Source organism: Bombina bombina, chromosome 4 (assembly GCF_027579735.1).
Source record: "Bombina bombina isolate aBomBom1 chromosome 4, aBomBom1.pri, whole genome shotgun sequence".
Lineage (NCBI taxonomy): Eukaryota > Metazoa > Chordata > Amphibia > Anura > Bombinatoridae > Bombina > Bombina bombina.
In genome coordinates this window covers 261615610-261631760 of record NC_069502.1, presented here as the reverse complement: position 1 = coordinate 261631760, position 16151 = coordinate 261615610, and the positions used below count along the sequence as shown (strand labels likewise).

Genomic DNA, 16151 nt, shown 5'->3' with positions numbered 1-16151 from the left:
TTTTTTTTTTTTTTAAATGTATATTCCTTTATATCTAATATATATTGTTTTATTTTTTATTTATTTTTAAGAAGGGAGATGTAATGAATATATCATAATGGTTTGTTCCAGTTGTTGCTGTTTATATTTGTTGCAGTTCATATATTCTAACACTAGGGACAAGCATGAGGTATAGCAGTTAATAAAAAGTTCTTGAAGTTGAACAATGGTGCCTTAATGAGTTCTGTGCATTCTATAACAGGAGATCTTTACACTTACGGCCTTCAGTGAAACATGGTGGAGGGTCTGTCCTGGTTTGGGGCTGCATTTCTGCCAGTGGTGTTGGCGATATTGTCTGAATTGATGGGATCATGAATGCTGAAATGTACAGACAGGTTTTAATTCATCGTGCCATTCCTTCTGGAAAGTGCCTGATTGGGAATGGTTTTATTTTTCAGCATAACGATCCCAAGCACACTGCTAATGCAGTGAAATCATATTCAGAGAGAAAAACAGCTGATAAAGCAATGACAGTCATGGACTGACCTCCACAGAGTCCAGACCTGAATATTATAGAGGCAGTATGGGATCACCTGGACAGAGAAAGAAAGACAACCTTAATCTAAAGAAGAACTCTGGGAAGTGCTGAAAGAAGCATGATATAATACACCAGAAGATTACTTCAGAAAACTTCAGGACAGTCTCCCCAAAAGAGTTCGAGATGGGCTTAGTGCCAAGGGAAGTCACACTCAATACTGACCTTTTTTATATTTTGTGTACATACTTCCTGTATTTTCTGTTTGTATCTTAATAAAGAGACTGAAAAATAAATATGGATGGTCATTAAAACTTTGCTAAAACAACAAATCTAATGGTGGCATAAGACTTTTGCACAGTACTGTATTTAGACATGTATATGTATGTATCTCTATGTTAAAGCCCTTTGCCTGCCTTCTTTTTCTAACACCTGGGACCTCATATTTTTGAGCCTTTATAACTTTTTATTGCAATATTTTTTTTAAAATATTTTTTTATTAGATGTGTTATTATGAGTGTAAGTGTACTTTTTAATGTATTTTTTATGTTTTTAGTGTTTTGTGGCACTATTTTGTTATGGGAAACAGTTAACCAGAACTCTGAGGACGCGCTAACCCCACGAGCGTTAACTTGAATTGCTCCCAAGTGATCATGTTTACTTTCAACTTGTAATACAAGCGAAAAACCCAACGCACAATAAGACACTTGTCGCTCAAGCGTAACTGTTAGCGCTCCACTCGTAATCTGGCCCTAAATATTTTTAATGTTATATGCTATTTTTTATACTATAAAATATAACATTTCTAACCTATTCCTTTTTATAAATAAGCCTTTTTTTTCTTCTTTTTTTTGCTGCATACACACAAATGCACATTTCAATTTTAAACATTTAATCCCAATAAAGGTAAATCTTTATATCCATTCATTATAGAAGTGCAAAAAAAACCTTATGACATAAAAGGGGTCTCAGGGACATAAAAGAACAACACCACATTTTCAATACACAGTTTCTATGCAATTGTGGGGCCCTAAGGCTTGGCCAAAAGGGACAATGAAAATGGACATGACCACCACATATAACAAAGGCAAGATTTATCAATTTGCCAGCGGACAGGATACCCAAGTTGTGAACTTGATCGCAAATTGTGGGGCGAATATTTTCTGCATATTTATCATTGCATGACGGACACTTGTGCAATGCCGCCCTCCTACTCTCATGTAACCAATTGTATGAGAGCAGGGCTTGTCAATCATCCCGGCCGAATTAATCTGGGGGGATTTTCATCCACCAACTCCAGTTTGGTGCTGAGAGTTTATGAAGCAGCAGTTCAGTTTGAGGCTCAAAAGAGCGCGGCTGCAACCGATCGAGGCATTTGTCTTGTCATAAATCTTTCCCCAAAGGTGTCTTATACTACCTCTAGATAATTCCAGGCATCTCTATCAAACTTTTTCTCTGCATTGAAAGAGAAAGACAAACCAACGTTACATTGAGAATATATTGAAATCGAGATGCGCATTAGCCAGAGCTTCACTATTTGTTACATTTGGATGAATTATATTTGGCTGTAGGTCATTTGGTCTATAGGCTAACATTTTTGGTCTTTAGATTTTTGTGTATTGGCAGAAAAAGTAATCTCTTTATTGCACACATGTATTGATTTACCAATGTTATTGTAATTTAGTACATATAAGTAATATATGAATTAAAACAATATGTAATTTTATGTGTCTATCTATAAAGGTACATTGTATACAATACATTTTGTAATGCATATGAACAGCAATTAAACATATAAAAGCTGTTTAAATAAAGGGACACTTCTAGATCATAATTTAACATGTTTAAATATACACTGTAACAAAAAAAAAACTGTGCAGTATACTTTCATTGTTTATTTTGACCTATTTTCCTGTAATTTAACTCTTAACATTTTGTGTATTCAAATCCTGAGAACTGGAAGAGCACACTGCCTAACTCTGCTATGTCTGTAATGAGCCTCAAAAGTGATACAGTACAGCAATAAACACACGTTTTGTTAAAAAGATTCTTTACCTCCAATTTGCATAGCATTTTTGTAATTCTTTGGATTGCAGATGTACATAGCAACAGTATGACTGAATTGTAAATACAAGAACAGAAAACGTCTCTTGATTTCATAATGTTGCTACAAGTGGCTCTTCTACTCCTTCTTTCTCTAGTATTGTCTCCTTTATCCATTGGATATAATTACTAACTCTTGTGTATGCCCCATACTTCCCCTCTGCAGCACAGCCTTCACCCCAGCTCACCACTCCCACCAAATACCAGGTGTTACGGTAGGAAACAGCAAAGGGCCCCCCGCTATCTCCTTTACAGGAATCTTTGGCCTCCCCACTATATCCAGCACAGAACATGTTTCCTGTAAGCACCTGATCTGTGGAAGCCATACAAGTCTCCTGGCTTACAATAGGTAGTTGTACTCTTAGCAAAAAGCGACTAAAGGAGCCGGAGAATTTGATTGACCCCCAACCACTAACTTGTCCTATTTCACCTTCCTGAGTTAGCAAACGCCCAAGCACTGGACTGGGCAGGCAGATAGGACGAGCAGATTTACTGAAGATAACTGGGCTACGCAAGAATAGCAGGGCAAGGTCATGGTCATAGTACAACCCCTGATAGTATGGGTGAGAGAAAACTTGCAGTACAGCAATCTTCTGCTCATCTTGATCCCTGCGATATTTGTCATAATCCCCTGTAAAACAGAAGAGAAGTAGTGAATAAAATTTAAAAAATCAGGAAACTTTCAAAAAGAGGCTCAAGAATTTTATGTTTATGTTTTTTACCCAGGGTGTAAAACTATGCTAATACTAGGATAAAACTCATATTAATTATTAGATGCCAAAAATGTTAACAGTATCTTATTTTTATTATACCAGAGTTACTAGAGCTGCTGTAAATTGGATTCCCCTAGTAGAGGAAGTAAATCTTACTATCAAGTAAAAACAAAAACAAAGATCCACGGCTATCCAAATACCTATTATTTTTCATAATATACTTACAGTAGCTCTACTGGGAAGCTGTTATGAATATATGCAACCTCCCATTTTGAGATTGTAATGTTTTATTTATAGTCATTATTTGCTTATTTATATTATTTTCCTCTGAAGTTTGCTACTTGTACTTTGTTTAATCTCTAATAACCCAAACAGATGTTTCTTTATCTCCATTTAATTTATCTCTTCAAGCTATAAATATGTGAACTTACACTGCAAAGTTATGTGGCTACAACTCACCAACAGTAACATGATGTGGATCAAGCCCCTCAAAGCAGTGTGCAGCAGACAGTACCCATCTGCTGCTAATCAAGCTCCCACTGCAGAAATCCTGCCCACGAGAAGTGCGGATCAGTACCTGTAAATAAAGGGAGAAAAAACAAAACATAGGGGAAGATAATCAAATGCAGATAGAAGTTGGAGAAGAAAGCAAATCATACCTGCCAAGGGCAATGTCCAAGCTCACAACGTGTCCCCCCCCACAATCCGTTGATCATATTCATCAGAGAGTTCAGAATTGTCATCTGGCCAATCTTTCAAATCCTCATCATCATGTTTAGATGCCTCAAGGGGATTTGTGGTCTCATTTCTGCCATCTCCATCACCAGTGTTGTTCTTAATATTAGCCAAAGTTGTCTCATTTAAAAATGATTGAGCAGTGCTGTTCCCGTTATAATACCTTTTTGTCTCATTTAGATTTGAAGACTCAGTTTTGTTTTTGACCAGTTTTCTCATTGTCCTTGTTTCATTCCATCCATCTATTGGTGAAGTTTTAGTTTGATTGCCTATCCAGTTAATTTCAGTGCTATAGTTATTTTCAGATGTTTTGTTACTGGTCAATTTCCAGGATGTCTCATTCCAGTAGTTTATGTCTGCTGTCTCGTTTATTTTTGTCTTAGGAGTGGTTAGTTCAGCTTCGTTAGAAAAAGATCTCCTAGTGACAACATGGCGAGAGAAATCCATACCAGCTGCCCGTTTGGAATGTGGTGAACTGATCGTCAAGCCACATGGAAAGAGACCTGTAAATAGAAAGGTATGTTGATGCTCGTTAAAAACACTGTTGGTACCTCTGGAGATGAACTGATATGAAGCATTCCAATTTACAATGGGACATTCTCTGGTTAATTATAACTAAAGCCCTGCTGTAACCACATAATTTGTAAAAAATTATAATAATATTATAGTAGGTTATACAAAATAAATAAGGTTGAGCCCATGTTTAGTTATTAAAACATTTTTATATATAATATGGTATTAAGTATTAATGCAATAATAGTATACATACAACAGTTTCTTCTATGTTAGGCATTTAATACTTCTGCTGAATATTTATTTCCAAAGTTGTTTCATAGACTATTGAGAACCTCTGAAAGAATCATTAATAAGAAACTAAAAAATGAACTTTCTTTCATGTAATTGGCAAGAGTCCATGAGCTAGTGACGTATGGGATATACAATCCTACCAGGAGGAGCAAAGTATCCCAAACATCAAAATGCCTATAAATACACCCCTCACCACACCTACAATTCAGTTTTACAAACTTTGCCTCCTATGGAGGTGGTGAAGTAAGTTTGTGCTTGATGTTTTCTAATTTCTTCTGTGATATGCGCTTCTAAGCATTCTAAAGCCCAATTCCTCTCAGAGTACAGTGTTTGTCAGAGGGATGTGAAGAGAGTATTGCCTGTTTGATGTTATGGTTTTCCTTGCGGGAAATCTTTTCAAGGGTTCTCTGTTATCGGTCGTAGGGATTCATCTCCTACCTCCCTTTTCAGATCGACGATATACTCTTATAAACCATTACCTCTGCTGATAGCTTTCAGTACTGGTTTGGCTATCTGCTTTATGTGGATGGGTGTCTTTCGGTAAGTATGTATCATTATTTTAAGACACTCTCAGCTATGGTTTGGCACTTTATGTATTAATATAAAGTTTTAAATATATGTATTTTACTTATATTGCCATGAGTCAGGTCTACATGTATTTCCCTTTGAAGCGCAGCAGTTTCGTTATGGGAATTATGTTTAGGAAGTTCGTCTTACCTGGGGTATAGTCTTTTTCCAATTTGATTTGTTTTCTTTAAAAAAAATTGCGGGCATATTAGGCTCGCGAGGGTGCAAAATGCTGTTATTTATTGCGTCATTCTTGGCGCAAAACTTTTTTGGGGCGTGAAGGTGCGTCTGTCATGACACAAGTTCGTTGTTTGGCACGAAATTGCGTTTGTTATATAGCGAGTTGCGTCATTTCCGGATGTTTGTTGGCGCCAAAATATTTCTTAACTTCTTTTTGCGTTGTGCGTCATTCTTGGCGCAAAAAAATGTATTTATATTTTACCCCACTTCCTATATGCTCCTTGCCTTCTTATACTCAGAGGGCTATGCTATTTGCTTTTTTGTCAATTTTGGCATCTGCATTTTTTCCCATTCCTGAAACTGCTACTGTATATGTGGAAATAAGATATTTTTGTTTAATGTTATTTTTTCTTTTTTAAATTTTACAAGATGTCTCAATCTGATCCTGTCTTAGAAGTCACTGTAGGAACCATGCTGCCTGAACACAGTTCTACCAAAGCTAAGTGTATCTGTTGTAAGCAAGTGGAGAATATATCTCCAACTGTAGTATATAACAGTTGTCGTGATAAGCTTTTGAATGCAGAAAAGGTCTCTATTAGTGCTAGTACAGTATCTGTTGTTCCTTCAACATCTAAAGTACATGATATCCCTGTTGATATGAAAAATGATATTGCTGATGCCATACAGAAGGCTATGGCTGCTATACCGCCTTCAAATAAACGTAAAAGGTCTTTTAAAACTTCTCATATTACTGATGAAATTTGTAATGACCAACAACATACCGATATATCCTCCTCTGATGAGGATCTCTCTGACTCAGAAGATCCTACTTCAGACATTGACACTGATAAATCATTTTATCTTTTTAAGATTGAGTAATTTTGTTCTTTGTTGAAAGAAGTGTTGATAACTTTGGATATTGAGGAGTCAGGTCCTCTTGCTAAAAAAAATCAAGTAAACGTTTAAATTCTGTTTATAAACCTCCTGAGGTTTCTCCTGTTTCTGATGCTATTTCTGATGTGATTGCTAAGGAATGGTTTAAGCCTGGTACTTCTTTTGTTCCGTCTTCAAGGTTTAAAAAGTTGTATCCTTTGCCAGTGGTTAATTTAGGGTTTTGGGAAAAAGTCCCTAAGGTTGATGGGGCTATTTCTACTCTTGCTAAACGTACTACTATGCCTATGGAAGATAGTACTTCTTTTAAGGATCCTTTAGATAGGAAGATTGAATCTTATCTAAGGAAAGCTTTTTTGCATTCTGGCTATATGCTTAGACCTGCCATTTCTATGGCTGATGTTGCGGCTGCATCAACCTTTTGGTTGGATAGCTTAGCAAAACGAGAAAAAGACTCTGATTTGCATAGCATTGTTCGTTTGCTTCAACATGCTAATCATTTTATCTGTGTTGCTATTTTTGATATCATCAAGATTAATGTTAAATATATGTATTTGGCTATTTTAGCTATAAAAGCTATTACTATCTCTATCATTCCAGGGTAATAATGTGTTTGGTTCTCAGTTGGATTCAATTATTTCCACTATTACTGGGGGAAATGGAGTTTTTTGCCTCAAGATAAAAAGTCTAAAGGCAAATCTAAAGCTTCTAATCAGTTTTGTTCCTTTTGTCAGAATAGAGAACAGAAAACCATTCCTTCCTCTAAAGACTCTGGCTCAAATTGGAAGCCATCCTTGAGTTGGAATAAATCCAAGCCTTACAAGAAACCAAAGCCAGCCCCCAAGTCTGCATGAACGTGCGTCCCTCGATCCAGTTCTGCTGGTGGGGGGCAGATTGAAATTATTTTAAGACATTTGGGCAGGTTCCATTCAGAATCATTGGATTTAGAATATTGTCTCCCAGGGGTATTGAATAGGTTTCAGAATAAGACCTCCTGTGAGAAGATTTTTTCTCTCTCACGTTCCAACAAATCCTGTGAAAGCTCAGGCTTTTCTGAAGTGTGTTTCGAATCTAGAGCTGCACAGACAAGCATTACCAATTTGTCGCTCTTCCATTTGGCCTAGCAACAGCTCCAAGAATTTTTTTGAAGGTTCTCGGTGCCCTTCTATCTGTAATCAGAGAGCAGGGTATTGCAGTGTTTCCTTATTTGGACGATATTTTGGTACTGGCTCAGTCTTTACATTTAGCAGAATCTCACACGAATCAACTTGTGTTGTTTCTTCAAAGACATGGTTGGAGGATCAATTTACCAAAGAGTTCTTTGATTCCTCAGACAAGTGTCACCTTTTTAGGTTTCCAGTTAGATTCAATGTCCATGACTCTGTCTTTAACAGACAAGAGACGAATACAATTGGTTTCTGCCTGTTGAAACCTTCAGTCTCGATCATTCCCTTCAGTGGATCGGACACGATCAGCATCAGACACGATCCCCTTTGCTCATTTTTATATGAGACCTCTGCAGTTTTGCATGCTGAATCAATGGTGCAGGGATTATAATCAGATATCACAGTTGATATACTTAAATCCCAACATTCAACTCTCTCTGTACTGGTGTTTAGTCCATCATCGGTTTATTCAAGGGGCCTCTTTTGTTCGTTCTGCCTGAACTGTGATTTCGACAAATGCAAGTCTCACAGGTTCGGGGAGCTGTCTGGGGGTCTCTGACAGCACAAGGAGTTTTGAATCCTCAAGAGGCGAGGTTACCAATCAATATTTTAGAACTCCGTGCTATTTTCAGGGCTCTTCAGGCTTGGCTGCTATTAAAGAGTTATTCATTCATTTTCAGACAGACAATATCACAACTGTGGCATATGTCAATCATCACTCGCAGTCCTTTAGCGATGAAAGAAGTATCTTGGATACTGTATTGGGCGGAATCCAAGTCCTGTCTAATTTCTGAGATACATATCCCAGGTGTAGACAATTGGGAAGCGGATTATCTCAGCTGCCAGTTTTTACATCCAGGGGAGTGGTCTCTACCTCCAGATGTATTTTATCAGATTGTTCAGATGTGGGGTCTTCCCGAAATATATCTGATGGCATCCCATCTAAACAAGAAGCTTCCCAGGTACATTTCCAGGTCCAGGGATCCTCAGGCGTAGATGGTGGATGCGTTAGCAGTTCCTTGGTTTTACCAACCTGCTTATATTTTTCCGCACTTAGTTCTTCTTCCAAGGGTGATCTCCAAGATCATAATGTAACAATCGCATGTGTTTCTGATAGCACCAGCATGGCCTCACAGGTTTTGGTATGCAGATTTTGTCCATATGTCCAGTTGCCAACCTTGGCCACTTCCGTTAAGGCCAGACCTTCTGTCTCAAGGGCCGTTTTTCCATCAGGATCTCAAATCGCTAAATTTGAAGGTATGAAAATAGTACGCTTAGTGCTTAGTCATAGAGGTTTTTCTGACTTACGGCTAGATTTAGAGTTCTGCGGCCAAAGGGGTGCATTAGCTACGCTGGCTTTTTTTCTCCCGCACCTTTTAAATAACGCTGGTATTTAGAGTTCACAGAAGGGCTGCGTTAGGCTCCAAAAAGGGAGCGTAGAGCATATTTACCGCCACTGCAACTCTAGATACCAGCGTTGCTTACGGACGCGGTCAGCTGCAAAAACGTGCTCGTGCACGATTCCCCCATAGGAAACAATGGGGCTGTTTGAGCTGAAAAAAAACCTAACACCTGCAAAAAAGCAGCGTTCAGCTCCTAACGCAGCTACATTGTTTCCTATGGGGAAACACTTCCTAAGTCTGCACCTAACACCCTAACATGTACCCCGAGTCTAAACACCCCTAACCTTACACTTATTAACCCCTAATCTGCCGAACTCGCTATCGCTGACCCCTGCATATTATTTTTAACCCCTAATCTGCCGCTCTGTACACCGCCGCAACCTACGTTATCCCTATGTACCCCTAATCTGCTGCCCCTAACACCGCCGACCCCTATATTATATTTATTAACCCCTAATCTGCCGCCCCCAACGTCGCCGCCACCTACCTACAATTATTAACCCCTAATCTGCCGACCGGACCTCACCGCTACTCTAATAAATATATTAACCCATAAAGCTAAGTCTAACCCTAACACTAACACCCCCCTAAGTTAAATATAATTTTATTCTAACAAAATAAAATAAATCTTATTAAATACATTATTCCTATTTAAAGCTAAATACTTACATGTAAAATAAACCCTAATATAGCTACAATATAAATAATAATTATATTGTAGCTATTTTAGGATTAATATTTATTTTACAGGCAACTTTGTATTTATTTTAACCAGGTACAATAGCTATTAAATAGTTATTTACTATTTAATAGCTACCTAGTTAAAATAAGTACAAAATTACCTGTAAAATAAGTTACAATACAATGCGAGCTCAATCTGATTGGCTGATTGGATCAGCCAATCCGATTGAACTTGAATCTGATTGGCTGATTCAATCAGCCAATCAGATTTTTCCTACCTTAATTCCGATTGGCTGATAGAATCCTATCAGCCAATCGGAATTCGAGGGACGCCATCTTGGATGACGTCATTTAAAGGAATCTTCATTCGGACTTAGGACGTCGGTAGAAGAGGATGGATCAGCGTCGGCTGCTTCAAGATGGTCCCGCTCCGCGCCGGATAGAAGAAGATAGAGGATGCCGCCTGGATGAAGATGTCTACCGGTCCGGATGCCCTCTTCTTGCCGGATAGGATGAAGACTTCGGACCCTCTTCTGGACCTCTTCTTGCCGGATAGGATGAAGACTTTGGACCCTCTTCTGGATGGATCGGTGATACCCGGCGTGGTGAAGACAAGGTAGGTAGATCTTCAGGGGCTTAGTGTTAGGTTTTTTAAGGGGGGTTTGGGTTAGATTAGGGGTATGTGGGTGGTGGGTTGTAATGTTGGGGGGGTATTGTATGTTTTTTTACAGGTAAAAGAGCAGAATTCTTTGGGGCATGCCCCGCAAAAGGCCCTTTTAAGGGCTGGTAAGGTAAAAGAGCTGTAAATTTTTTATTTTAGAATAGGGTAGGGCATTTTTTTATTTTGGGGGGCTTTGTTATTTTTTTAGGGGGCTTAGAGTAGGTGTAATTAGTTTAAAATTCTTGTAATCTTTTTTTATTTTTTGTAATTTAGTGTTTGTTTTTGTAATTTAGTGTTTGGTTTTTTTTGTAATTTAGTTTAGTTGATTTAATTGTAGATAATTGTAGGTAGTTTATTTAATTAATTTATTGATAGTGTAGTGTTAGGTTTAATTGTAACTTAGGTTAGGATTTATTTTACAGGTAAGTATTTAGCTTTAAATAGGAATAATTTATTTAATAATATTTATTTTATTTCGTTAGAATAAAATTATATTTAACTTAGGGGGGTGTTAGTGTTAGGGTTAGACTTAGCTTTAGGGGTTAATACATTTATTAGAGTAGCGGTGAGGTCCGGTCGGCAGATTAGGGGTTAATAATTGTAGGTAGGTGGCGGCGACGGGGGGGGGGGGGCAGATTAGGGGGTAATAAATATTATGTAGGGGTCGGCAATGTTAGGGGCAGCAGATGAGGGGTACATAGGGATAATGTAGGTTGCGGCGATGTGCGGTCGGCAGATTAGGGGTTAAAAAAATTTAATAGAGTGGCGGCGATGTCGGGGGGCCTCGGTTTAGGGGTACATAGGTAGTTTATGGGTGTTAGTGTACTTTAGAGCACAGTAGTTAAGAACCGGCGTTAGCCCAGAAAGCTCTTAACTCCTGGCTTTTTTCTGCGGCTGGAGTCTTGTCATTAGATTTCTAACGCTCACTTCAGCCAAGACTCTAAATACCAGCGTTAGAAAGATCCCATTGAAAAGATAGGATACGCAATTGACGTAAAGGCATCTGCGGTATGGAAAAGTCGCGGCTGGAAAGTGAGCGTTAGACCCTTTCCTGACTGACTCTAAATACCAGCGGGCAGCCAAAACCAGCGTTAGGACCCCCTAACGCTGGTTTTGACGGCTAACGCAGAACTCTAAATCTAGGCGTAATTTTTTATTATTTAGAGGATTCATTTCTAGACAAAAGTAGGTTTATTTATTACATATATATTTATAACTTTAATAAGGTGTTTAATTTATGTACTTTTCCATAGATTTCTAACCCTTTAAAAGGAAAAGCAATTAATAGTTATGTATCGATTAAAAAATGTATGGCACTTTATTAATACTAGATTAATTTGGAAAGCTAATTTTGAAGAGAATGCTATACAGGGAAATGTATTATAGCAGTATTGTAAAATACATATAAACAATCAGTACATGATTTATGTATATATAACCTACCTCAGATATAATATACCTGTAAATTAAAGTGCAAAATATTCTTGTTATATTAAGAAAACTGCTGTTGAGAAAAAGATGCATAAGTTGCTAGTAAAATACAGTATTCTTATATATCAAATATGTAAAACCTATAGAAGAAAATAGATCATTTCATTTTAGAATCAGCTAAAAAGTGTTTTCACACAAGCTGTATATGCAAATGACTTAAATTTATGTCCCTTAATTAGATCTTCTGATTAGTAAGTTGTATACCAAGAGCCATTCATTTTGAGAATAACAAAGCTAAAACTCTCCACAAATGAAAGGGACAGTAGACACCAGAATTGTTGTTGTTTAAAAAGGTAGATAATCCCTTTATTACCCATTCCCCAAGTTTGCATAACCAACACAGTTATAATAATATACTTTTTACCTCTGTGATTACCTTGTATCTAGGGCTCTGCAAACTGCCCCCTTATTTCAGTTCTTTTGACAGACTTGCATTTTTAGCCAATCAGTGCTTGCTCTTAGGAGCTTCACGTGCCTGAGCTCAATGGTGTCTATATAAAACACATGAACTAACACCCTCTTGTGGTGAAAAACTGTCAAAATGCTTTCAGATTAGAGGTGGCCTTCAAGGTCTAAGAAATTAGCATATGAACCTCCTAGATTTAGCTTTCAACTAAGAATACCAAGAGAACAAAGCAAAATTGGTGATAAAAGTAAATTGGAAAGTTGTTTAAAATTACATTTGAGACCCTCACGGGTGATTAGTTTGCGCTTTACAAGTACCCAATAGATAGATAGAAATGCCCTAGTTTTTTTTTTACTTGACTGTCCCTTTAATAATTTTACTTTTAGGGGCCATTTTAGACAACTAGCCGTATTTTTAGTATTGTGCAGTTTGGTTTGGCCTGGTTACAGAAATTATACCCATACCAGATCACTTAGTACACAATAAATCAGATTTAACTCAACATTAGAACACACTGCACAAGTTTGATATGTTGAAATACCAAACAATGCACACTCCATTACTAAATTTATATTACTGTGCTTCTGCGTGAAATCATTATGGCCTAGATTAAGAGTGGAATGCAAAATTGCGCTTTCGCGAGCGTGATATTTGTGCTCCACTGAGTAATACGGGCACACGCAAATGTGTGCTGGTATTACAAGTAAAGCGCAATGCCAATGCGGCCTCATGTTCACATTGTATGGAATCTTTCACTCACTAGAGCTAACTTCCATAGACTCCAATGAATATATACATATATATTTATGTGTTTATATGTGTATATACACAAATTAACACATAAATATATAGATGTATATAAGCATATACATATATATTTACTGTTTATAAAAAAACAGTCCCCATAGACATCAATGTAAAGGCACTTTAACCCTTTATAACTGCTTTGTGCACTTATTTTAAATTAAAAAAGATACGCATATATCATTGATTAATAATGGAACTGTACACATTATTTTGGGGAAAATTGGGGGATTTTTTTTTTTAATAAATCAGGGGTCTGGTTAATTTTGCTTAGCACAAAGTGCTACTGCAAGATCGTTGTAGCATTAACCAGCTACTTGTATTCTATCCCTATATTTTGCAATTTAGTGTGTCTGCTTATGAAAATAAGTGTTCCGACACCTTGCATCAAAATCTCTTTTGAAATACTACGCTTTTTGCATGCTTTTAAAAAGGGAATATAGGCACCAATATGATTTATCTTCCTGATACATTCCATATATTCAGCTTTTTTTTTTAGAATTGTGAATAAAGTTTCGTATTGTGCCATATGTGATCAAACAAAAATGCCTTTTTCTTTCATGTAATTGGCAAGAGTCCATGAGCTAGTGACGTATGGGATATACAATCCTACCGGGAGTGGCAAAGTTTCCCAAACCTCAAAATGCCTATAAATACACCCCTCACCACACCCACAATTCAGTTTTACAAACTTTGCCTCCTATGGAGGTGGTGAAGTAAGTTTGTGCTAAGATTTCTACGTTGACATGCGCTTCTCAGCATTTTGAAGCCTGATTCCTCTCAGAGTATAGAGAATGTCAGAGGGATGTGAAGGGAGTATCACCTATTGAATGCAATGATTTCCCTAACGGGGGTCTATTTCATGGTTTCTCCGTTATCGGTCATAGAGATTCATCTCCTACCTCCCTTTTCAGATCGACAATATACTCTCATATACCATTACCTCTACTGATAACTGTTTCAGTACTGGTCTGGCTATCTGCTATATGTGGATGGGTGTCTTTTTGGTAAGTATGTTTTTATTAATTAAAACACCCTAGCTATGGTCTGGCATTTTATGCATTTATATAAAGTTCTAAATATATGTATTGTACTTATATTTGCCATGAGTCAGGTTCATGTATTTCCTTGTGCAGACTGTCAGTTTCATATTTGGGAAATTAAACATATTAAGAAATATTTTTTTCTTACCTGGGGTTTAGTCTTTTTTCAAATTGACTACTTTTTACTTTCAAATTGTGGGCAGCATTAGGCCCGCGGGTACGCCAAATGCTAGACTTTATTGCGTCATTCTTGGAGCGAGGATTTTTTGGCGCGAAAAATACGTTAGTTGACGCTAGTTTGTCACTTCCGGCGTCGTAGTTGACACGGGAGTCTTACACACGGTTGCGTCGTTAGTAACACAAGTGTGTCATTTCCGGATGTTGTTGGCGCCAAAACATTTTCTCTCACGTTGTTGCGTCATACTTGGCGCCAAATTTTTCAGTCGTTTTATACCCCATTGCTGTTTGCCTCTTGCCTTTCTCTATGTCAGAGGGCTATCCTGTTTGCATTTTTTTCCCATTCCTGAAACTGTCATATAAGGAAATTGATAATTTTGCTTTATATGTTGTTTTTTCTTTTACATTTTGCAAGATGTCTCAATCTGATCCTGCCTCAGAAGTATCTGTTGGAACGTTGCTGCCTGACATCGGTTCTACCTATGAATTTTAAAGAATTTGTTACTGGTTCTATTCAGAAGGCTTTGTCTGCATTTCCGCCTTCTAATAAACGTGAAAGGTCTTTTAAAACTTCTCATAAAGTTGAAGAAATTTCAAATGACTGGCAACATAATGATTTATCCTCCTCTGATGAAGATCTATCTGATTCAGAAGATCCTTCCTCAGATATTGACACTGACAAATCTACGTATTTGTTTAAAATAGAGTGTATTCGTTCTTTGTTAAAGGAAGTGTTAATTACTTTGGATATTGAGGAAACTAGTCCTCTTGACATTAAGACCAGTAAGCGTTTAAATGCTGTTTTCTAACCTCCTGTGGTTACTCCAGAGGTTTTTCCTATTCCTGATGCTATTTCTGATATGATTTCTAAGGAATGGAATAAGCCAGGTACTCCTTTTATTCCTTCTTCAAGGTTTAAAAAAGTGTATCCTTTACCAGCAATTTCTATAGAGTTTTGAAAAAAAATCCCCAAAGTTGATGGGGCTATTTCTACTCTTGCTAAACCTACCACTATTTCTATGGAAGACAGTACTTCATTTAAAGATCCTTTAGATAGGAAACTTGAATCCTATCTAAGGAAAGCCTATTTATATTCAGGTCATCTTCTCAGGCCTGCAATTTCTTTGGCTGATGTTTCGGCTGCATCAACTTTTTGGTTGGAGAATTTAGCGCAACAAGAGTTGGATTCTGACATATCTAGCATTGTTCGTTTACTGCAAAATGCTAATCATTTTATTTGTGATACCATTTTTTATATTATCAAAATTGATGTTAGATCCATGTCTTTAGCTATTTTAGCTGGAAGAGCTTTGTGGCTTAAATCTTGGAATGCTGATATGACATCTAAATCTATATTATTATCTCTTTCTTTCCAAGGTAATAATTTATTTGGTTCTCAGTTGGATTCTATTATTTCAACTGTTACTGGAGGAAAAGGTTTTTTTTTGCCTCAGGATAAAAAACCTAAGGGTAAATCTAAGGCTTCTAACCGTTTTTTTCCTTTCGTCAAAATAAGGAACAAAAATCTAATCCTTCCCCCATGGAATCTGCTTCCAATTGGAAGCCTTCCTCAAATTGGAATAAATCCAAGCCATTTAAGAAACCAAAGTCAGCCCCTAAGTCCGCATGAAGGTGCGGCCCTCATTCTAGCTCAGCTGGTAGGGGGCAGATTAAGGTTTTTCAAGGATTTTTGGATACATTCTGTCCAAAATCAATGGATTCAGAGCATTGTCTCTCAATGGTATCGAATAGGATTCAGAGTAAGACCTCCTGTAAGAAGATTCTTTCTCTCTCGTATCCCAGCAAATC

General features: G+C 37.3%; 1 protein-coding gene across 1 annotated transcript in view; it reads right to left on the bottom strand.

The window, feature by feature from the left end:
* Window positions 1-1389: 1389 nt before the first annotated feature.
* Window positions 1390-16151, bottom strand: part of LOC128655337 (coagulation factor VII-like) — a 70783-nt gene continuing 56021 nt past the window's right edge. The window contains 4 exon segments of the mRNA XM_053708985.1: window positions 1390-3248; window positions 3790-3907; window positions 3990-4028; window positions 4030-4568. Coding sequence (XP_053564960.1) covers window positions 2671-3248; window positions 3790-3907; window positions 3990-4028; window positions 4030-4568 — 1274 coding nt within the window. The 3' untranslated portion in view covers window positions 1390-2670.